General features: G+C 43.8%; 1 protein-coding gene across 1 annotated transcript; it reads left to right on the forward strand.

Moving 5' to 3' along the window:
- The first annotated feature begins 2,889 nt into the window (after positions 1–2,889).
- MLYCD (malonyl-CoA decarboxylase) lies at positions 2,890–24,626 on the forward strand. The gene is made up of 5 exons (XM_028740141.2): positions 2,890–3,581; positions 16,061–16,173; positions 16,335–16,491; positions 18,721–18,870; positions 23,205–24,626. Exons 1-5 carry the CDS (start codon positions 3,000–3,002, stop codon positions 23,736–23,738), a joined length of 1,536 nt encoding a protein of 511 aa, XP_028595974.2. The 5' UTR covers positions 2,890–2,999; the 3' UTR covers positions 23,739–24,626.
- Positions 24,627–25,067: the final 441 nt, after the last annotated feature.

A 25,067-nucleotide genomic window follows, 5' to 3' on the forward strand; every position in this document is an offset into this window, starting at 1 on the left:
TGCATCTGGCTTCACCCAACATGGGCATGTGGTCCCCAAAAGGTTGACAATGAAAGGACGTGGTCCTCAAAAGGCTCTCCCTTCTTGTTCTAATTCATAGCTCAATCTCTCAGCTTTTACACTAACCTATACCTGTCCCTTCTCCAACAGACCAAATCTCAGTGGTTTAAGAACTCCTGGTCTACAACGGTAAGTTTCTCCCAAATGCCAGCATCTGATCAAATTGCTCTCCAAAACAAAACAAACAAACAAACAAACAAACAAACAAACCCATCTGTGTTGGGATGCTTTCGTTGTGTGCCTTACAGAACTCTTCCAAGTGGCCTAATTTAGTTATAGCCATTCAATTTCAAGGAGTCAAGAGGAAGGAAAGATTGCTCCCAAAAGGTTGAAATTAAGGTCATTGGTAGACAATGTAACAGCCTCCGTCCTGAAACCGATTACTTCTTGTCAGGTCTTTTGTAATAAAGGACTTTGATTTCCAAGGGGCTCCAGGTCATTTATCCTCTGAGAAGGCTAACGTTCAGGCAGAACTTCACCCGCATTGTATCGAGCTGTTAATTTAACCACTCTGCTGTTATGTTCAGAGGCAGGGAAATTGCAGATGACTGTGCCAAATTACAGAAGTATTCTGAAATCTGACTCCTGTGACCTGTGTTCCAGTGGAAATTAATTTGGTCCAGAATCTGCAAACAGAACTTTAACCTTTGGAAAGTTGGAGAACCTTTGGAAGGGGAAGTGGGGAAAGAGAGAGGGAAATGTCATCCAGCAATCAAAGACTGAATGCCATCAAGCTTTCCACCCATCCACCTCAGACCTTTCAAGATTGTAATTCTGCAGCTGGGTAGACCCAGGTTCAAATGCTTGACCAGCAACTGCAATAGCCCTGGAATGTGCCAGCCCCTTTCATGGATCCAGACCAGCTATGCTTGCTTTAGTTGAGCACATTTTCAAGTCACAAAATTAGCCCATGTATACTTTTGGCAGACTGCTTCCAGGGTGACGGTGAGTTTTGTTGTGTGTCGAAGTTTCCTAATATGGTGCTGTCAGCAAAGTTGCCAACTGACCTGGAACAAAAACCAGCCTGAAATGCTCCTGTGCTCAGAAGCTATCTGGGGAACAATTATGTGGCAGAAGCTGGGCAATGTCACTAGTTCTGCTTCTGGTTTTGGTCTCAGGGGACGAGTGCTTCAGAGGAGGGGCTGTTCGTATTTAGGGCCATGATCATTATGTTCTGCCTCCACAGTCAGAGGCAGTGAATGCCAATTGCTGGGAATCACAAGTGGGTAGAGTTGTTGTTGTGTTCAGGTCCTTCTTTGGGTTTCCCATAGACATCTGGTTGGCCACTGTGGGGATGCTGAACTCAATGGGCCAATGTCCTGATCCAGCATGCCTCTTCTTAAGGGCAGGACAGCCAGACTCACCACTGACATTGGCTACAGATTTAAGAACATGTGCTTGAGATTGCTTTCCCCTCCTACTTCTCATTCCTTGCCTCGTATCTTTTTAGATTGTGAACCTATGGGCAGGAAGTGTCTAGGAGCTTATTTCTTTCTGTAAGCTGCCCATTACCATCTGATAATAGCTCTCCTCAAGTGTTTGCTGTAAACCTGTCATGGCCCATAAATCCAGCACCAATTCAAAGAGACAGGCCAAGTTCAGGGTCCTGAGCTGACTGCTGGAGATCAGGAGACCACTGTGCCTAAGTCTATCAGATGGAAGCCCCCAGAAGAACCTCCCAGACCACCATTGCTTGTTCTCACAGTGGCCAAAGTTATAAACTAAAGGAAGAAGAAAAAGCAGCCAATTGGCTTAGCCCTCTGAGGCCAAGGTCAAGTGTACCCAGATGTCCCTTCTGCACAAACCTGTCTGTGGGAAACCTGCAAGCAGGACCTGAGAATTCTTGCTTCCTGCCGTGTCTAGGAACTGATATTCAGAAACATTACTGCACCTGACTTCGGAGGCTCTGGCACAGCCATCATGGCTAGTAGCCACTGGTACCTTATCTTACATGAAGGTAATATTATTTTAATGCTATACAAGGTGGTGACCATCACAATCTCTTGATGGCAGCAAATTCCATAGTTTACTTACATGATGCATGAAGAAGTGTTTTATTTGGATGCCCTGGTGTTAAGTGAAAGGGAGAAAAAAATGTTCTCTAGCCACTTTCTCCATGCCATGCATAGTTTTACAAACTTCTGTCATGACACTTCTAACTCTCCTTTTCTGCAAACGAAAAAGTCTTTGATAAATTTCAAAGCTAGTTCAGGTCAAGCTTATTGAGGAAGCATTGCCCTCGCTCAGAATCACCTTTGTTCATTCTTAGTGATGCTGCTCCACAGCCATATCCAGTTGTCTGTGTGATGACATCCTCTTTACAGTTTCATTTTCAGGTTCCTTACCTAATGTCCTCTTGGAATGGACTTCATCTTTATTTCCACAGTTGCTGCACACGGGGTCTTCTTGAACAGACTTGCTGATCTTTCTTTTATATAACAGCTGGGCCTGATGGGAGCTGGTGTCCAAATTTCCTAGGAAGGCACTTGATTGGGAAAGTCTGTTTTGTAGTTTTGGAATATAGGAGCTGCTTTCCAAATTTCCTAGGGAGGAACGAAACTGGGAAAGCCTCTTTTGTTCTTTCAGAATATTGTCTTGATTTTTCTAGATCTATATCCCCTTTGGAGTTGAGAGCTAGGGATAGAATTAGGCGGTTCCACACCCCCGCCCCACCTTTGCCACTCTGAACATGGCAGAGACCTTCTGGCTGAGGTAAGTTCCGCCACACTCAGGACGGCTTACATGTTTCCTCCGCCCCTAGTCTGTTGCTATTGGCCGCGACAAGACATGGCGACCGCAGTGGTCCAATCCTCTTCTTTGTTTTCCTTCCGCCCCCCTGAGAGTGCTAAAAGGAAGGCCTCCCGCCCCATTGACTTGTCCGAGTGTCTACCGAATTTGGGATTCCGACAAACGAGGGAAAAGGTTCGCTGGGCTTTATAATGCGCCGCGCGGGGCCGTGCGTGGCATCGGCGCAGCACCAGCTGTTCCGCCACCTCGTTCTCCGCTCTTCCGGCAGGCCGCGGCCTAGCGCCGTCGCCATGGCAACCGCAGCCTTCCCAGGCCCGACGGCCATGGAGGAAGCTCTGAGCCGCGCCGTCCCGCCGCTGCCGCCTTACGAGACCCGGGAGAAAGTGGCGGCGCCAGCCGGGGCCGCCCTGGAGCAGCGCGGCGCGGAGTTCATGCGCTACTACCGGGCCCTGGAGAGCGGCAGGCCGAGGGCCGAGCTGCTGAGCCGCCTGGCCCGCGACTTCGGCGTCGAGCACGGCCGGGTGGCCGAAGTGAGCGGGAAGGTGGCCCGGCTGCTGCAGCAGCAACAGGAGGCAGCTGGGGAGAAGGGGGAGCACGAACCCGGCGCCCTCCTGCAGGCCGAGGACCGGCTCCGCCACTACCTCACACCGCGCTACCGGGGCCTCTTCCAGCACCTCGGCAGGCAGGAGGGCGGCCTCCGCTTCCTGGTGGAGCTCCGCAGGGACCTGCTCGAAGCCCTGGCGGCCAGGGAGGCCGAAGGGCCGCATGTCAGGGTGAGCCCCGGGAGGGTTTTTCTTTTCTTTCCTTCAGATATGTGTGTGTAACTCAGAGGAGACCCGTGGAAAACACAGGGACGCAAGTTCGCCCTGTCTATTAATTTCAGTGTGTCTACTCTTGAATAAGGCTTAGTTGGTTGCAGCCCATATTTCGTACCGCCTACTGTTACTGGAAGACAGGAGTGCCTGGCGTGCTCTGGTCCATGGGGTCACGAAGAGTCGGACACGACTAAACGACTAAACAACAACTGTTACAAATCTCGTAAGCGGCTTACAATGTATTCATTAATTGCTTTATTTACATCCCGCTTTTCTCCCAGTGCAAGACCCAAGGCGCCTCCCAGTATTTAATTTAAACAGTTTAAGTTAAAGCTATTTTTATTTAAAACAACAGCAACACACATATATCAGTAATATGTGGTCTGAAGTGAGGTTTGTTTGCATGTACGGTAATGGGAAAGGTAAACATCCTCTGCAGCTCCAACTCTTCTCCTTTAAAAACAGCCTTGCAGGCAGAAATTCATTGACGTTTATCGTAATTATTATTATTTAAATGGCATATATCACTGTTTTATATTCTTGCACCCATAGTTCTTCAGTGTTTTAACTTTGGGCGTTGTATTATTTTTGAATATGTGTCTTATTTTTATTTAAATTGCTTCATAAACTTGTTTATTATAAGCCAAAGAACTTTAAGCTATTGGGATGGCGAATGTATACAACAGCCCTGTGAGGTTGATAAGGCTGTCTTAATTTTTAAAAGTCATCTCAACCAGAAGCCATCAACATAATCTTGTGTCAAAGCCATAAGTTAATGATAAATTGTGTGAAGGACTCTGTCTCATCTGTGCTACTTTAAGTCAGTCTTTTTGGGCAACCCCAAATTTTAGTGCTGTAGAGGTAAAAACAGTATTCAGTTGAACAGCATAACTTTGAGGTAGGAGGTGATGGAATCAATGGTGCAAAGGGAGGCGTTCTTGACAGCTTACATCTCCAGTCAGTTTTTCCTCTGACTGAAGACTCAGTGTAGTCCAAATCTGCATATCTTTCTAGATTGCACATTCCCCAGTTTTTTATAGCTCTATTTCTGTGCTGCTGCAATCTGATACACTGAAATTAAGCAGGTGATGACCTTCCTGGAACTTCATGCCAAGAACATCGCCTGGTTTGCTTTTGTGGCAGGCTGCTGTTAAAAGTATGGAAGTGAGGCCTGCAGGAAGAGTGAACAGCCTGACAAGCTTTGGAAATGTCATGAAGCCTACCAGTTTGATGTGACCCACTCTTTACTTAATTGCCCTGGGAGTCTTTGCTCTCCATTTGAGTGAAGTTTAGAATCCGTGATGTGATTGCATTTTATTCTGCTTGGGTGTTGTTGCTTTTAACTAGATCTGATGGGGCATTCTATAGATGCAGATAAATGCTGGTAGTGAAGAGAAGGCTCCCCATGACAGAAGTTCCCTTCCCAAAATGTTAAAGTTGATTTAGCCAGCATCAGGGTCAAAAGGCTCATCCCCACTGTCCCCTTCATCCCATAAGGTTTCAGCACCTGAAGAGGACTATTACTACAACTTATCCTACCACAAAATATAAACTATGTTCTATTTCACACTTCCCAAACTCTTCAGTCCTACCTCAATGCCTACTCCTGCACCGAAGATCAGGGTTCTAAACCTTGTGGGGAGACTACATGAGTACAGCAGGCTCCCTGCCACAGAAGTTCCCTTCCCAACATATAGGGAAAAGTTTTTTAAAAATTCAGGAGGGTGAAAATTTGACACATATTTGTTCCTTATATGTATGGGATGTTAGACCAGGGTGAGATGGGGTAAATGGGGGCAGGTTCATTCATGCAATACGTGGGAGGGTGTGTGTGGAATGGTCACACAGTTATGTGTGTACAATGTCTGATACTCATATACAGCACTGGCAGACACGCTTACTAGGGCAAAGTTTGTGTGTCAGTGCCAGGGTTCTGCTTTCAGCTGCTTCAGATCAGCACATGATGTGCTAATAATATGCTTGGCCTTGGCAACGAATGCTGAATGAAACGCAAGAGGTGCAATCCAACTATTTCTGCACTAGTCTTGATGTTAGGCAAGATACATGACATATACTCTAGATTTTAAGAAGTTTGACCAGAGAGTCTGTTGAGAAAAAATGTTTTCATAATACTTTTTATACATGCCACTTCATACACCTGGACCAGTGTCTATATTTTTTAAGATTCTGCTGCATATTGTACAGCTCATACTTGTAAGAAACAAGCTGTTTATATTTACAAGTATTACATATAATAATAATAATAATAATAATTTATTATTTATACCCCGCCCATCTGGCTGAGTTTCCCCAGCCACTCTGGGCGGCTCCCAATCAGTGTTAAAAACAGTACAGCATTACATATTAAAAACTTCCCTGAACAGGGCTGCCTTAAGATGTCTTCTGAATATCAGGTAATTATTTATCTCTTTGACATCTAATGGGAGGGCGTTCCACAGGGCGGGCGCCACTACCGAGAAGGCCCTCTGTCTGGTTCCCTGTAGCCTCACTTCTCGCAATGAGGGAACCGCCAGAAGGCCCTCGGCGCTGGATCTCAGTGTCCGGGCTGAATGATGGGGGTGGAGACGCTCCTTCAGGTATACAGGACCGAGGCCGTTTAGGGCTTTAAAGGTCAGCACCAACACTTTGAATCGTGCTCGGAAACGTACTGGGAGCCAATGCAGGTCTCTCAGAACCGGTGTTATATGGTCCCGGCGGCCACTCCCAGTCACCAGTCTAGCTGCCGCATTCTGGATTAATTGCAGTTTCCGGGTCACCTTCAAAGGTAGCCCCACGTAGAGCGCGTTGCAGTAGTCCAAGCGTGAGATAACTAGAGCATGCACCACTCTGGCGAGACAGTTCGCGGGCAGGTAGGGTCTTAGCCTGCGTACCAGGTGGAGCTGGTAGACAGCTGCCCTGGACACAGAGTTAACCTGCGCCTCCATGGACAGCTGTGAGTCCAAAATGACTCCCAGGCTACGCACCTGGTCCTTTAGGGGCACAGTTACCCCATTCAAGACCAGGGAATCCCCCACACCAACCCGCTCCCTGTCCCCCAAAAACAGTACTTCTGTCTTGTCAGGATTCAACCTCAGTCTGTTAACCGCCATCCATCCTCCAACCGCCTCCAGGCACTCACACAGGACCTTCACCGCCCTCACTGGTTCTGATTTAAAGGAGAGGTAGAGCTGGGTGTCATCTGCGTACTGATGAACACCCAGTCCAAACCCCCTGATGATCTCTCCCAGCGGCTTCATATAGATATTAAAAAGCATGGGGGAGAGGACAGAACCCTGAGGCACCCCACAAGTGAGAGCCCAGGGGTCTGAGCACTCATCCCCCACCACCACTTTCTGGACACGACCCAGGAGGAAGGAGCGGAACCACTGTATGACAGTGCCCCCAGCTCCCAGCCCCTCTAGACGGTCCAGAAGGATGTTATGGTCGATGGTGTCAAAGGCCGCTGAGAGATCCAGCAGAACTAGGAAACAGCTCTCACCTTTGTCCCTAGCCCGCCGGAGATCATCAACCAGCGCGACCAAGGCAGTTTCAGTCCCATGGTGAGACCTGAATCCCGATTGGAAGGGATCCAAATGGTCCGTTTCCTCCAGGCGTGCTTGGAGTTGTTCAGCAACCACCCGCTCAATCACCTTGCCCAAGAATGGTAGATTTGAGACTGGGCGATAGTTGGCCAAATTGGCCGGGTCTAAAGATGTTTTTTTAAGAAGCGGTTTAATGACCGCCTCTTTCAGCGGGTCTGGGAAGGCTCCCTCACAGAGGGAAGCATTCACCACCCCGCAGAGCCCATCGCCCAGCCCTTCCCGGCTCGCTTTTATCAGCCAGGATGGGCAAGGATCAAGGAGACAGGTGGTCGGTTTCACTTTTCCAAGCAGCCTGTCCACATCCTCGGAGGTAACAGACTGGAATTGATCCCATGTAACAGGACCAGACAGAACTCTAGCACTCTCCCGCCCTGGCCCTGCTCCCACGGTGGAGTCTACCTCCTTCTGAATCTGAGCGATTTTATCTGCAAAAAACTTTGCAAAAGCATTGCAGGAGATCTTGGGGTCCCTACCAGGCCCCGGTGGTACAGGTGGTTCCGATAGATTGCGAACCACCTGAAAAAGTCTCCTGCTGCTGTTTTCTGCAGATGCTATGGAGGCAGCGAAGAAGGCCCTCTTCGCCGTCGCCATTGCCACTTGGTAGGCTCGACGTTGAGCTCTAGCCCGTGTCCGGTCTGATTCAGAATGAGTTTTCCGCCACCGGCGCTCTAGCCGTCTCAACGATTGTTTCATCACCCTCAGCTCCGGGGAAAACCACGGGGCTGTCCGGGCTCCATGCAATCGGAGAGGGCGCTTCGGAGCCAGACAGTCAATAGCCCTGGTTAACTCCGCATTCCAGCGTGCCACCAGGGAATCAGCTGAAAGGCCATCAACTTGGGATAAAGCATCCCCTACCACTCTCTGGAAGCCAATTGGATCCATTAAGTGGCGGGGGCGGACCATCTGAATTGGTCCCACCTCCCTGCAGAGGGGAAGGGTTGCGGAGAAGTCCAGTTGCACCAGGAAGTGATCTGACCATGGCACTTCTTTTGTTTCGCTTTTAGTTAGTGTCAGATCACCAGCATCCATAGAGGTGAACACCAAGTCTAAGGCATGTCCATGGCTATGAGTTGGGCCAAACTTATTCAGGGACAGCCCCATGGAGGCCATGCTTTCCACGAAGTCCCGAGCGGCCCCTTGTAAGGTCGTGTCGGCATGGATGTTAAAATCCCCCAGGACAACCAAGCTAGGTGTCTCCAGGAGCATATCCGCCACGACCTGAAGCAGCTCGGGCAGGGAATCCTTGGTGCAGCGGGGAGGTCGGTACACCAGTAGGAATCCTGTACTGCCCCTATTGCCCAACTTCCAGAACATGCACTCAGAGAACTGGGTCTTCCCAATAGGACGCCTGGTGCAGACTAATGACTTCCTAAAAATCACTGCAACCCCCCCTCCCCGCCCACATGACCTGGGTTGCTGTGCATAAGAGAAACCTGGTGGGCAAGCAGCGGCAAGGACAGGCCCATCTGCTTCATCCAACCAGGTCTCTGTCACACATGCCAGGTCAAATCCTCCATCCACAATCAGGTCGTGGATGGCAGTGGTTTTATTCATCATTGACCTGGCATTGCACAGCAACACTTTCAGGTCATGTGGGTTTCCCTTGCTGATTCCAGTATCCTTCCGGTCAGGACCAGACCTGGAGGCAGGGATAGTCCTCAGACAACGACTAAACCTGCCTCCTCTGTAATGACATGGTCTGGTCTTAGCGTAACTCCTCCTCCTACCCATGATCACTGAGATCGGTTGTCCCAGTGCATCCCCCCCTGTGGAACATGCCCCAGCCATTTTGTTTGCTGGGACCCACTCCCAGGCAGCCCTGACCCCACCCCTTAAAAAGCAAAATACAAACTATATAATAATTTAACAGAATAATAATGATAATAATAAAACAAAACAGAACAAAACAAAGCAAGAAACAATAGCGCTGACTAAATGCTTATCCCTCCCCAAGCAAAAATAAAGTAATAAAATAATATAATATTATAAAAAACAACAACCACCATTTAAAGTGCTGCAAATTAAAAACAATTAAAACATTTAAAACCATTTTGTCCATTGCTGCCGGTAGCTGTTCAGGCCTCTTATGCTGTGGCGGTGAGTGCAGGCCCTGCCCCTAGGCCAGATGGAGTTGGCAGAAAAGGGAGCGGTCCTCCCAACACTCACGCAAGCAGCAACAGCAGCCGTGTCCCGGAGGTCTTGATGGAGGCCCTGGCAGTGAGTGCAGGTCCTGCCCCCTAGGCCGGATGGAGTTGGCAAAGGAGGGAGCAGTCTTCCCAACACTCACACAAGCAGCAACAGCAGCCGTGTCCCGGGGGCCTCTCTCAGGCCTCTTATGCTGTGGCAGTGAGTGCAGGCCCCGCCCCTAGGCCAGATGGAGTTGGCAGAAAAGGGAGCGGTCCTCCCAACACTCACACAAGCAACAACAGCAGCCGTGTCCCGGAGGTCTTGATGGAGGCCCTGGCAGTGAGTGCAGGTCCTGCCCCCTAGGCCGGATGGAGTTGGCAAAGAAGGGAGCAGTCTTCCCAACACTCACACAAGCAGCAACAGCTATCTAGTTCAGAGTGTAGGAATAATGGTCAGAACGCAAGTCCTTCATCCTTCTTCATGGGTTTGTTCCAGCAGTGTCCTTTGGCAGTGGTAGGCTGGCAGCAAATGCTGATCCCCAGCCCCCTGGACAGAGACATTGAATAACACTACTGTTTAGTTCCATTATTGTACAGATGCTGCTGCTTTCTAAAAGCTTGCTGCTTCTGCCCAGAAATTGGTACCCTTTTCCTGGACCTATATTTTTTGGCTGGAGCTCCTCTCAGCTAACTAGTAGCCTTTCTAAAAGATGGCAGCATCAGTGGTTAAAATTCCCCCCCCCCCCCATCCACATAGATACAGTTTAGCAGGAGCAAACAGAATGTTCCCAAAACGTCATTTTAAAATGACACACTGTGCTGTAGTTATATGGGGTTTTATATCTGGTTAATTCAGCACTACAAATTGGAAGCTCCAGAAGCCTTATCCTATAAACCTGCTTTAGTAACTTCAGTCTAAATAGCTTCCTGTAGAGTAGCAGTTCTGCCACATGTGTCAGGAGAACAGTTAATCCTTGTTGAAGATCCTGCTTTTGAGCCATCAAATGGCGTTTTAACATATCTTGTTGAGCTTCTTACATGCCCAAGCACTGATCCAGTGAGTCCTCTTGTGCTGCATTAGTATGCTGCAGCCAGGGCAGGGCAACAAATACTGGTGTAGTAGAGTCAGTGACTGCTGAGGTGGCCTATTGTGAGTTCTGGAATTTTCATATGTAATCCCAGGAGCTGCTACAGCATCTTGTAGGATGAGGCCATCACCAGCAATAGTTTCCACACGTTCACAGCATTTATTTATTCTCTCCCTTAATGGCACTACTTCTATCCAATGCATGACTGAGTATATTGCAGTCATAAATAAGATTGTTTGGTCATCAAGATACAAGTGCTGTTGGAATATGACTGAATTATATGTTTTTAGACATGATTTGTAGCCCTCATCTTGCTGGTCTTGCTAGTGTGACCGAGGCTGAGGTCATTGGAGCCCTACTACTCATGATGAACAAATTGTCCTCGGCAGCAGTAGAACTGTAGCCTGTTCCTATAGCTTGGAGCATATAAGTAGAAATGTTGAATGTTGCATTATGTGAACAATGAATAGTGGAGTTTATATCGAGAGAGAATGCACATCCCTCAAAATATGGATAGATTTGTATTCAAGGATAGTATTCTAAGGTTAAACAGTCACCGGGATCAAGAGCAATGGCCCAGAGAAAATGACTCTACTCCTTAGTGACTAGTTGCTAAGAAACAGTAAATGTCTTCCTGCTGAATTTGTGGAAGATGATAGATTCTTGTGACCTAGGTACAGCGCTTCTATTCAGGCATATCTACCAGCAAAAGTTCAACTGTACATTTTATGGTAAAAAGAATTTCCCTGAGAGTATAAAAAATGTCCTTTGGTAGCATGGAAGACCATCTATTTCTAAGCGCCAAGGAGATTTTGCTTTTCTTTCAAGGCATGATGTGCCCCAGAGCTCCTCTTTAAGTCTCATCGCCTATAAAGTTTTACACATCTCCGTAGTCAAAACAATAGTAAACCATGTGGACAGCACAATAATATTGTTTCTAAAAATGGTCTTGACACCAGTATCTGACTAAGCAGTCAGACCTTTGCAAGTAAAACAGGGATTGTAGAAATTCTAGCTCAATATTTAAATAAGGCAAACAGTCAAGAGGAGATTTTGCTGTTATATATATTTCAATGAGGACAATAACTTTCAAAGTGCCCTTTGCAAGGAGCTAACAGCTTGAAATTCTGATTTTATAAATTGCTCATTTAGGTTTACGTGCATCATGGCAACCCTTGTGTGCTGTTACATATCCATTATAGAAGCTGACATTTATTTATTTATTTAGGTGATTTATATACTGCTCGATGTTTCAAAGAAATTGCAGAGTGGTTTACATAATAAAAACATCAGAAACAAACACAGAAACTACAATAAAAATCAACATTTTAAAGCAGCACAAAACATATGGAGACCATATTGCCACTAGTAGATCCAAAATACAGAAATATAACAGAAGCAAGCAGCCCTGCACCAAATATAGAAGTTTGCATGTACTCTCAGTTCTGCTGCTATTATCTCCCTTTACCACAGGAACATCCAGATCGACAACTGCAGCTTCACTAGTAGTCTTCAAACGTTAATTTAGAGAAAAGGTAGTTAACTCTGAGTAACTCAAATTAATGACAACCTGCATTACAATATTCTGAGTTTTTCTTAATGGAAGTTAGAAGAACTGCTTTAATTTTTATGCATTACGGTAAGTCAATGGTTCACAACTGATTGTTTCTCCATTACCCCATCATCCCCAACCTAAATTGGGAAGGAGGGCTACCCTTTTGTTCTAATGAAGCTTCCTTGTGCTTGGTTTTAGGAGTTGGCAAATGATATTATATTGTCGCACATTAGAAACATGATCCTCATATGCAGAAGGCTGTCTGCATATGACTGCGCAAGAATCACTTGCATTGCTCCAGGATTGGGTAACCCGGAAAATATTAAATTTTGTATTAGGAAGTAGAAGCAGCATAAAGCAAAAAATATTTCATACTTTCTTCCCCAATAATGAGCTTATATAAGAAATACATTGACCATACTCATTAAATATGTTTCTTAGGTTTTTGGAAAGAACAATAATTTTCTGCCTCATATGTGATGCTGTAGAAATTCTATCTGGATTCATATCTTGCCATCTGAGCTAGACTTCTTGCGAAGGACAAGAATGTTAATTCTGGAGGCATTAGGTTTTCAGTTGCTCTTACTGATTTGGAGTTAGTAGACTCAGAACTGTAACAGCTTCTTTCTGATCATAATGAGTTTGTTTTGTCTACAGCAGACATGCTGCTGAAGCTTTTCTGCTTTCTGTGGAATATTTTGGGGATTGTTGCCTTGACTTTTCCATTGCAAGGCAAAGAGAACACTTCTGTTGGATTAGAATAGGAATCCACAGGCCTTTTGAGCTTGTGGGCACATTTGGAATTTTGAGAGAGCATAGTGGGCTCCCTCACAAAGTGACTGATGTGGCTTCTCTCTCCCATGCAATACACCCATCTCACAGAATGCATTTCTTTCTCTCCCTTTCCCAGACAAAACAGCTGTTTTACAAAAAGCAAATTCTCCCTTTGCCAACCAACTTATCCTTTCTCATCTGTTTCTTTCTCCGCAGTCAGCGATGCGTACATGAACTCTTTTGCTCCTAGATGCTCTTCCTTTCTCCCATTAGCTATCTGCCTTGCACTGAGGCACAGCTGCTACATTGTACTTCTTCTCTTTGGCATCAACGTGTCCTGTTTCTGGTAGCTTCCGATTGGAACTGTTTTCTTTGCTGATGGCATCCAATTAGGAGAAAGAACAGTTCTAACTTGACTACCCCCAACAGATATAACTATTATCCCTCCTCACTTTCAAGTCTTCTGGCCAATCAGAATGGTAGGAGGGCAAAGCAAACAATTTGGGGGAGGGGGAGGGAAATGAAGCAGAAATTTGGCTGTCGCCATTATAATTTGTAATTTGTACTGAATGTAATTAAAAAGCTTGGTGGATGCTCTGATAGGATTCTGAGGGCACCACCATTGGGACTGTGATGTTAAATTTATGTGATATTTATGACACTCAGAACATAATTTGCATACAGAAAGGAAAGCACCAAACTTGATATTGCCAATTCTGAAAAGAGAGAGTTAACAGACATAATTAAAGGAAGTACAGTGGTACCTCGGGTTACAAACGCTTCAGGTTACAGACTCCGCTAACCTGGAAGTAGTACCTTGGGTTAAGAACTTTGCTTCAGGATGAGAACAGAAATCGCACGGCGGTGGCACAGTGGCAGCGGGAGGCCCCATTAGCTAAAGTGGTACCTCAGGTAAAGAACAGCTTCAGGTTAAGAACGGACCTCCAGAATGAATTAACTTCTTAACCCGAAGTACCACTGTATCTGTCTTAATGTGGAACAGAGTAGTTAATTTAAGTTTAAACAAAATGTGTGTATCTGTGAATGAAGCGTTTAGAGCTAGGATATAAGATTGACTTTTGCTGCTCTGGTGTCTTTCGGGAGACAATAATTAATTTAACTTAATGCCATCGATGGATTACTGTAGAATGAAGTATGTCTATGGTGTATACTACTCAGAGCTAGTATACTAATCCAGTAGCGAATATAGTGTATAAAAGGATAATCTGTTGTTTTTGATAGAAAAGCTTTCATTTTGGGGTTTTGGAAGTAATTACCTTGGTCAAGTGAAAACTCTCTGATGTATTCCTTTAAGTACTTCATTTTTTATTCTTGTAAGAGCATTATGGCAGATGTCTGTGCTTTGCTGAGATTGTTCTGAGATCTCAGTTCATGAAACTGTGTTGTGCATTTTTCAATAAATCATCAGGTAGGTGAGGATGTCCTGAGTATTTTGTAGCGGCAAACTACCTCATCACCCTAATGTCCCCTGCTGGTTGAATTGTTATTTTCTGTAACATGTCCCACTATATTTATTTGCTTAAACTGAGGTCTGTGGCAGAGTAATCTAAACAGTATTTTTATGGAATACCCCCTTCAACAATTTGCAGACACTTAACAAATACACCCTCATACATGGTTTCAGAGAATGTTAAACGTTTGCTCTGTATTATAGCAATATTACCATTCAAAAAAGAAGGAATTGCTAGCTGTAAAATATTTCAAGAAGGATTGTTAGCTGTTCTCTATTCATTACAAGCCTCAGGTCAATCTCCACTATTTTGTGTTTATTTTAAAATTACTTAGTCTGTTCCCCCACCCCATCCCCAGTAAGCTTGTTTTTAAGCATATACTTCATACAACAATGCAGTGTTGGGAATGAAACTCTAGGGGATTCTTTGGAAAGCCAGTAACTGACTGCACTAGAAAATGCTCCCAAGGTCATTCTGAGTCTAGCCATAAATTGCAGCAAATTCAAGTACCAAGACAGGCAGGAGAGCTTTTTTTACTATGCTTCCCAAGAGGTTGAGTTGCCTTGATGCTACACCCTCAGCAGCTGATGTCCCTTTGGAGCAATGATGCTCCAGCTGACATTGCAAGGGGTGATAACTTGTGGCAGCTGTCACTTACTACACTGTTCATTGGTGGGTGCCTTTATTTCTATAAGCAGACACTTTTGTATGGGTTTTTAAATGTTTTATTCAGTTTACATTCTGCACACCAGTTGAAAAACATCTTACTATGCCAGAGGACTTGCAAGGATGTCTGCCAAGGTCCCTCACGATTTGACATGATTTCATCAGTGTGAACAGGGCCACAGCTGCAGGGTATCTTCATCTCCTTTCCACCAACCTCCTAGTCCACAAATGTGTGGCAGTAGGAGGCATAGTTTTGCCTGATCCTAAATGCATTGGCCTTAAATGGTACAGCAGAGCTCATTATTGGCTGTTGGCTAGGATGGGCTAGCAGAAAGGTTACCTAAGCTGCACTTGAGAAATACTACTGCAGGGATCAAACATAGCTCCTTGCTTTATTTATACATACATAAATATTTTTACTTTTTTAAAAATATAACTCCTTGCCTCCTTTTTCTGTTTTTGGAAAGGCTGTTATCTAAAGTTAACACATAAGCTGGTGATTGCATCACATTTAACTTTATTTCTTCTATCATGTCCTTCTGCCAGAATTCTCCAGGAAGTATATATATTGTAGGCTGTGAAAGACCATTCAATTTAATTCAGTTGAAAAAAAGTGATTGCCAAAACATGCAAGCAGTGTTCCTGTCATCTGAGGTGAGGTGGGCAGTGACCAGAGAAAGGACCTGCTCAATTATAACACTCAGCTTCCAGCAAAGCTTGCATGGCACCCACAATTTCAGGCACCAGGCAAAGGCCTCTCTGTTCTTAAATCTTGAGCTTTGGCCCCCTTTAATCTATTACTTTAAAAATCTGTTGGTTATTGTTGTTGGATTTTAAAAATATTGACGTGTGACTTTACTGATCTCTTTTCTGCATAGAAATGCTTCAACATAATAATGAAATAATACTTATTTGAGTGAAGACTAGTCATTATAATTTATATTAAATATAATGGAAGACTAAGACTCTAGTCCTGTAGGCATTTACCTGGGAGCAAATCTCATTGAACTCAGTGGGGGTTTCATTTTGAATAGATGCCAATAGCTTAGTGCTGTAAGCAATCCTCTTGGTTGTCATGAAACAATGTTGTTATGCTGCTTCTACTGCTGAAATGGTTCTACTGATGAAATGGTTTCCTCCCTCTTATTTTTTAGGAAATGAATGGAGTGTTAAAGAACATGCTGTCAGAATGGTTTTCCACAGGATTCCTAAATTTAGAGCGAGTTACATGGCAGTCGCCTTGTGAGATTCTTCAAAAGATTAGCGAGTAAGTGCCAAGAATTGCTGGTGTCTTCTTTTTTAAAAGTTCAAGAAGTCATGTACACATGCAGATTCAAGGTTGCATGACAAAATAAATCTAGGGGAGAGAGCAGACCTTTGTGAGTGTCTTCTCTCTGTGTTAAAATGTAATTGTTATTTTTTCCCCAGTAGTGAAGCTGTACATCCTGTTAGAAACTGGATGGACATGAAACGCCGTGTTGGATCTTACAGAAGGTGCTATTACTTTGCCCACTGTGCAATACCTGGTGAGCCGTTGGTTGTTCTGCATGTTGCACTTACAGACGAGATATCTAGCAGCATCCAGGTATAGTTGCTTGACTTAATTTGTGAAATTTTTTGTTGCGCATTAATCATCAGGCCTTGAGCATGTGACTATGGAACACTTCCAAGCAGATTCTTGGAAATAAAGTACCTAAACATAATCAGTAGAAAAGTGAAAACTTGTGATTGAAACAAATGTCTTAATATAACATTTCAACATGCTTTTGTGAGCATGTTAAGTAGCTCATTTGTCTATTTTAACCTCTGTTAATCATTTGTGGTCAAGAAGAAGAAAAATATATAATTAATAATAATTGATCACGCAGCTTCCATGCTTAGTAGCCTAGAGTGAGTTGTTGCTCTCTATTGATGACTAAGGAAGTGATTAGCCTGTCTTCTTAGATAATAATAATAATAAATTTTATTTATATCCCGCCCTCCCCAGCCGAAGCCAGGCTCAGGGCGGCTAACAACAATCAAATAATCAAACATTCAAATAATCACACATTCTAAAAATATTTCATTATAAAAATTAAATTAAAATCAAATTGATGGCAACCGATTAAGCAAAATTCTGTGCAGGTTGCCAGAGGAGGGAGTCAGGCTGCGCCCTGACCAAAGGCCTGGTGGAACAACTCTGTCTTGCAGGCCCTGCGGAAAGATGTCAGGTCCCGCAGGGCCCTAGTCTCTTGTGACAGAGCATTCCACCAGATTGGAGCCGCAGCCGAGAAGGCCCTGGCTCTAGTTGAAGCCAGCCTAACCTCTCTGAGGCCTGGGACCTTGAGGATGTTATTATTTGCAGACCGTAGGTTTCTCTGTGGGGCATACCAGGAGAGGCGGTCCCGTAGGTACGAGGGTCCTAGGCCGTATAGGGCTTTAAAGGTTAAAACCAGCACCTTAAACCTGATCCTGTACTCCACCGGGAGCCAGTGCAGCTGGTATAGTACCGGATGAATGTGATCTCGCAGCGAAGACCCCATAAGGAGTCTCGCCGCGGCATTCTGCACCCGCTGGAGTTTCTGGGTCAGTCTCAAGGGCAGCCCCATGTAGAGCGAGTTACAATAATCCAGTCTGGAGGTGACCGTCGCATGGATCACAGTGGCTAGGTCAGGGCGAGAGAGATAAGGGGCCAACTGCTTAGCTTGGCGGAGATGAAAAAATGCCGCCTTTGTTATAGCTGTAATCTGCGCCTCCATAGAGAGGGAGGTATCGAAGATTACACCCAAACTCTTAACGGACGGTGCTGGCACTAATTGCACCCCCGCAAGAGATGGGAGTTGCCCCCTCGATCCCATATCGTCCCGCCCCAGCCAAAGGACCTCTGTCTTCGAAGGATTTAACTTCAACCGGCTCCCACGTAACCATCCAGCCGCAGCTTCCAGACATCTGGTCAGTGTGTCTGGGGCTGAGTCAGGATGTCTCTTATTCCTTTGTTTACCAATATTTTTGAAAGTCGTCAAACAGAGTAGCAAGTGCTTTTATGCATGTTATCTTTAGAAGTAAGATTTTCATGTGAAGTTTTTTGGAACTGTCCATAGAGATAATAACTAGAATGAAGGAATATTCATAGTTACATGTGGTGTCCAGATCGTCTGAACCAGAATTACAAAAGCAAGCTTAATGTAGATTTGCAAACTGATTTGAATTAAGGTTTATTTGTTAAAGCATTTTATATACTTCTCTTTGTCCTGTTGGGTTTCAGAACAGTGTATGAAGTCTGAATTGACAAACCATAGTTGAGGCTGTTGCTCTGCCTTCTGGAAGCCGCTTGAACACAAGGTTGAGAGGGCTGAGTAGTAGCAAAACACAAACAAACAAGCAGCTCTGAACTATGGTTAGTGGAAGCAGTGGTTTGGTGTGATGTTCAAATTCAGCCAGTGTAGCAGAGAATTAAATAGTTGTCATTTAGCCCTGTAAAATGATAGGCATTAGGCTACTGCTCATACTTCACAGCAATATTACACTCTGTTGATGAAAATAGGAGACCTAAGCAAACTTTGGTCACTGTCCTGAGACTTTCTTTAGGCAAACAGAAGGGCTTGCACATGCCCAGTTGAGCACTGACATCTTGTGTTTTCCTATTATCAAGCCCTAATGCTGCACCATGAGCTGCTTGTTAAACTCTCAACATGACAGCTGAGTATGCAAAGCAAGTCTTCTGGGTCACAGGAATTTGGCTTATGTAGGATTCAGTGGGTTATAGAATGTGAAATTGTTGAATTTTGATGGTGATTGCAGTTACTAATGTTACTTATGGTTAATTTTTCTCTAGGCCATAGTGAAGGAGATTCCCCCCTTAGAAGTTGAGGATCTGAACAAAATCACCACTGCAATTTTCTATTCAATCAGTTTGACTCAGCAGGGCTTGCAGGGTGTGGAGCTGGGGACGTACCTCATCAAGCGAGTTGTTAAGGAACTGCAGGTATGTGTGAAAAATTGCTATTTGGTAATAGCACTAGAATCTAATTTGTATTTACAGTGGTACCTCTGGTCGCGAACGGGATCCTTTCTGGAGGCCCATTCGCAACATGAAAAGAGTGCAACCTGAAGCACTGTATCTGCGCAGATGCGCGGTGCGATTTGGCGCTTGTGCGCTTGTCTGCATGCGTGAGTGGCGAAACCTGGAAGAACCCCTTTGTGGTATTTCCGGGTCGCCGCGGGACGTAACCTGAAAGAACGTAACCTGAAGCAAATGTAACATGAAGTATGACTATTTTCATTTCTTCTGGTTCACTTGTACTTGAAATGGAGTGTATAGGAACACAGGAAACTTTGTTATGCAGAGTCAAATCATTGATCCACCTCGCTCAGTATCATCTGCATAGAATAGCAGCAATGTTCTAAGGTTACAGGAAGAAATCCTTTGCAGCCTCACCTAAAAATACCAGGGATTGAACTTTGCATGCAAATCATGTGCTCGACCACTGACCACCCTTCCCCAAAGGTAGTGGTGGGGACATTCTGGAATGCAAGCCAGGGACCACAAGCCACTGGACCTTAAGAGTTTGGCCCACCAGGCTGTTTGGGAGTAAACCATGACCACCTCTTCAAAGAGCCCTGTTGGAAATTCGCAAGGAAACTTAAAGGTATGCCCCAAATTAGCAGTGTGTAGTGTTCACCCTACTTTTCCAGACTTCCTGATAATGAGATTCCTGTGTTCAGAAACTGCTTAGGTCAAATTCACATATTGGAAGAGCCAGAGTGTGACTTTCCCTTCATCAGGTGTGTGAAATGAGGCATTCTGAAAGAGTCCCAACATGGTAGGATTGTGAAGATCATCTCCTGGAAAACATTTTTATTGTGATAAAGTAACGTTTGTTAACTTGCTACCAAGGTGTCCTGTTACAAAGAATCATTTATGTCATATCTAATGAATGTGAAAATCTTACTATAATACTTCCACCTCATCTGTTAACTTAGGTTTCTGGAAATTACCACTCCTAGTGAGTTTGGGATTGTTCACTTGGGTTAAAGACCACAGGTTTTTTGTGTGAGCACTGTATGCTTTAAACTTAGTTTAAGGCAGATGCTTCGGAATTTGTCTTAAGAGTGCAGCCTACTCATTTAAATACCAAACTAAATTACTTGGTACTGCTCCATTTCCTGGGGTTCATTCCCATAGATACTAATGTGTTGTAATACATTTCTCATGGCTGGATGTGAAATATCCTTTGGGGAATAAACAATGCAGGGAAAATAAGATATATCATTATTTGCTTTGTTTTCTCTCATCTATTTGATTAATTCCAAATCACTTAATTTCAAGCTTCTGTAACTTTTAATTTCCCAAGAAAAAGAGCATGTTAAATTATTGCCATCATGGCTGTGTCGGAATGTGAAGTGACATACTTTGAAGTTTGAACTGGAGTGGTGGAAATTTTAACCATTTGAACCCTGAGATGTTTGTGAACTTCAGTAGCTGTGGGTTAGTTTAAGAGGAGAAACAAGAATAGCTGGGGCAGTTCTGTCACTAAAAGGACATGAGTGCAAATAGAATTGTGTGTAAAACAAATCACAACAAAACACTTTTCTAAAATTATTTTTTGTATTTGGACAGGGACTCTGACAAAGTAGTGTAAAACTGTGTAGAGCTCTTAGCATCAGCAAATAGACTGATATTACTTTAGCTCAGTAAGAGCTAAGCAAGGGACAAGTGTCTTACCAAGGAATGGGGACTTTTGGCCTTCTTCAGTTACTCTTGTTTCTTAAGGCAGCTCATCCCTTTATTTGATATCTGCATATGTGGGTACATGGCAGGAAACCAACACCAAGCTTTCTTTGACAGCAGAAAATAATCAATGTAACTTGAAAGTTTAACACTTTACACAAAACCACAGCCTAAGTATTTTGAAAATGTAATGTTAGAAAAAAGAAAACTCGCTAGTCAAGTTCTTTTGTAGAAAGCTGGAGGAAAGTAAGTACAGAAAAAGGAAACGTGTTCCTTTGCACACAGCTTTTTGTGGTTAATTTGCAGCACGTAAACAGTCTCTAGATATATGATCAATATGAAATATTTAATCATTTTCCTGCAGCCTTTGATGTGCCCCAGGTTAACCACAATGGGCATCTATCTAAGTTGCAAAAGGAACAGGGTTACCTAAGATGCTGCACTTTTTAAAAAACTAGGCCATTCTCCAGTAAAAATTATTCAGTCCTTTATCCATGTTTGCCTTCACTTTAACCCAGTGTGACACATCTGTCTGTAAATGCCACTGTAGCCTCAGAAACTGCATCTCAGCTGCCACTCTTCATAAAGGTAGCTGCAAACATCACCTATTAACATGTCATGCTACTAGATCACAAACAGCGCCCAGGATTGGGAGCGTGCAGTCATTCTAGTAAATATTTTTTTGCGTGACAGCAGGCCACAGATTTTGATTTCTGTTTCCTTTCCCAGGTATCAGCAGGAATTAGCTTTAAAACTTTGCAATGCATCTGATAAAGTGGGTTCTATCGGATGAAAGCTTATGCTGCAATAAATTTTAGGCTGTAAGCGTGTCATAAGACTATATGTGGTAAATCTTTGCAATGTGCAAGATAGGACCAACAAACCAAGCTTATTTTAAGGAGGAGTTATTCTGTCTGGTGAGGCTGTTGGCAAGGACTACTTTAATCTGTTATAGTCAGGATAAAGATGGTGGCATTGCTTTCTTTTCCCCCTTGCCTTGGCTAATGCAGTTCATTGTTGTTTTAGATGAGTCACTGATAATAGAAAGGAATCTGCAACCTTCTACAGAAGCAGCAACAAAATAAACCCAGCATCTACTTCTTAATGGAGTGTGGGTTTCTGACAAGGAAATAAACATTAACGGATCTCTACTAGCAACCCTGGAAAGTAGCACATCAATTTAGCAGCAGCATAAATGGCCATGCTTTACTGCATCTATTTATTATTTTCTTCAGGAACTGGCCACATAAGATAAGCTTCTAAGCTCAGCCATTCATCAGATATGAGATACTACAAAAACTGGGTCGTTTTGCCAATTTGTCTTGTTATTTCTTAAAATAAAAGAAGCACATGATTGCTTTTCTTATTCCTCCCCCCATTCCAAATAGACTCTGCCTTAATAAATTATGCTGAGGTTTACTCTTTGTTTGTTTGTAAACAAAAGAAATCTATTAAAAAATACATCAAGTTGTACATACAGGAGAGTGGTGTTGCACTTACATCCTGCTTGTGGGCTTCCTATAGCCACTGTGGAGGCAAAATGCTGAACTGGTCTGACCCAACAGTGCTCTTACAATAATAGGATCATAGAATTGTACAGTTGATCCAGAGCTTTCCCATTTCACCCATGTGGACTATGCTGTTCAAATAAATACTCTGTTCAGATTAGGGGCACCTGAATTTTTAGCTAAAAGCTTTGTTGTTATGGAAATAAGAATGCCTTACTTCCTTATCCAGACACTTTATTCTAAAAGATGGCTTCAAGTCTCTTAACTCCTACCTCTAACTACCAGTCACTTGGTATATGTTAAACTCAGAGTTTGTTTATTTAACTCTTCTTTTGTGTGAGATAGACAGAGGGGAGGGAGGCATATTGCTGCAGTTCCCACAAATTGAAGATTCCTTTCCAGGGTGACTGCTACTCTGAATTCCCCACAGTTAATCTTAGTCTGATGAATGGAGACATTCTTTCTCTGCAGAGGATGGTGTGTTTGGGGGTGTACTGTTGTAGCTGTCCTGTTGCTAAACAGATTTAAACTGTGGATAAGATAAATATTTTTGTTCGCCAAGCAGTTTGGCATCATCTGAGTTTTTCAAGAGCCTGAGAAGTGGCTGCTTATCTCATATACTTGGAGGGGCATCTAATAGTTGTTAGAGAATGGCTGATCAAGCCTTTATAGTATGGAAACTACCCTGCTGGGAGCTTAATTTACTACCTCAGTCTTGGGATCTTGAGAACTTGATATGTTGGGCAGAGGATATTTATTTCATTAGACAGAAATGAGAGATGAGGGATTTGTATCTTAAATGTTTTCCCACCTCGGTAGGTATGTTTTCCAACTGTGTTCTGAAATGGTTCTAAAAGGATATTAAACTCACATAACCAGCATGCTCTTGACTTAAGGTCCCATTCTGCTCATTTATGAAGGTGATCTGGTCTGTTTCCTTTGCTGATTCTAAGAATTGATTTGGCCAGTTTCTGGGGAAACATAGTATGTGTTCTTGCTATTAGACTCTTTATCCTACTGAGATAATAATAATAATAATAATAATAATAATGCTTTTCTTTATAAACTGAAAAACTGCAGGTGGAATTTCCTCAGATCAAAGCCTTCTCTACTCTGTCTCCCATTCCGGGATTCACCAAATGGTTCCTGGGCCTTCTTTCTTCCCAGTCCAAGGAGACGGGCAGATGTGATCCTTTCACAGATCCTGAATATCAAGAAATATCTGAGATCACAGGAGACCCTGCTGTTGAAATTCTAAAGCGCCTCTTAGCAAACAATGAATGGGTGAGGTCGGAAAGACTGGTCCAAGCTTTACAGCAGCCGCTTATGAGACTGTGTGCCTGGTATCTGTATGGAGAGAAGCACCGTGGCTATGCCCTTAACCCTGTGGCAAACTTCCATCTTCAGAACGGTGCAGTGTTATGGCGTTTGAACTGGATGGCCGACACAAGCCCCCGTGGCATCACTGCCTCTTGCGGAATGATGGTCAACTATCGCTATTTTTTGGAGGACACTATGAGTAACAGTGCTGCATATCTTGGAACTAAACAGATTAAAGCCTCAGAGCAGGTTCTATCCTTAGTAACTCAGTTTCAGCAGAACAGCAAACTTTAAATAAATGAGGCAGCTTAAAAAACAACAAATGCCTGTTTAATTAAATGAGAGTCATGTGGTGTTTGTATATAAAAAGAGGGAATGTTGCTGATAAAACCAGTAGACACTGTCCCTAATCTCATCAAGGATTCAGTACTGAACTGCCAGGCCATTCTTGTTGCATTGACATGCTTTGCCAGAGAGGAAGAGCACATTTATGTTCTGGATGATACTTCCTGCAAACTGAAAGAGCTGGGTAAACTATACTTAGTGAAATGGCAAGCCAGTGGTGACTCCTATGAACTGTGTGTTGTCCCTCGCCTTGCTCACCAAATCAATAGCCTTGTTTAATCCACATCTTCAAAAGAGTCGCTGAACACCTGAGTGCTCTGACACATTAAAGGGAGAGGGAAATCAATACCAGAGTTACTAGATAAAAGGGACAAGTAAGGAAAGACTTTTTGTCCAAGTGCACAAACAAAACAGCGTCTCATAGCACTACTCCAATAAGATGTTTGTTTTACACACCCTTCCCTTCTGTTCTATGCTAAACTCTTTGATCAGGCCATCCATGTTGGCATGGCACAGAATGCCACCACTTGAGTTATAGCTTTGCTAGGTCGGAGCATGGAAACACCTTGGTGTGGGTTTGTTTGTGTATTTTGGCTCATCTACTCAAGTGCTCTCCAGATAACAAGTATATGGAATGAAGTGTCTGCAGCTTTGCAGTAACTAGTTAAGATTTCAGAAGTGAAATCAAGAGTTTGAATATCGAAGAGAGAAAAGTAAGTTGTAATGTGTTTTATGACGTTTACAGACTTGTTTTGAATATAAATGATATTTTTTAACTTGCAGAATTATTTATTTATCTGAAATGTTCTACATTAAAATAAGATTTTGCCATGAAAACAGGCCCTCTCTGTTTTTCATGTGGTGCAGCTACTTTAGCTAAGTCTTTAACATAAGTTGATTCTGTTGTACGGATCCTCGCTACCCTGCAGTTTGGAAGACATGAAGGTGATGGAGAAAGGGAGAGCCTGGAATCTGCGTCTCAGAACATGAAGCTTTCATTTTAAAATGGGCATGTTATATTTCGAAATGTGTGGCCTTTGATTTAGCTGACATACAAACCAGCTTCTGAAATTCTGCCTCATCTGAATGATTTTTCAGGTCATGCTGGGCCTCCATATTTCCCATGACATCCAGGCCTCAGACACCCTTGCTTCACTGCAGTCTTTTTAACGGTGCACACATGCTTCGTGCTTAGGTGTGCGCTTTCCCCAGTTCTGGGCAGTCACCCTTACCTTCACTTTTCAAGCCACTGCCTTCTCACTCACTTTAGACACACAA

This window comes from Podarcis muralis, chromosome 7 (genome assembly GCF_964188315.1).
Source record: "Podarcis muralis chromosome 7, rPodMur119.hap1.1, whole genome shotgun sequence".
Lineage (NCBI taxonomy): Eukaryota > Metazoa > Chordata > Lepidosauria > Squamata > Lacertidae > Podarcis > Podarcis muralis.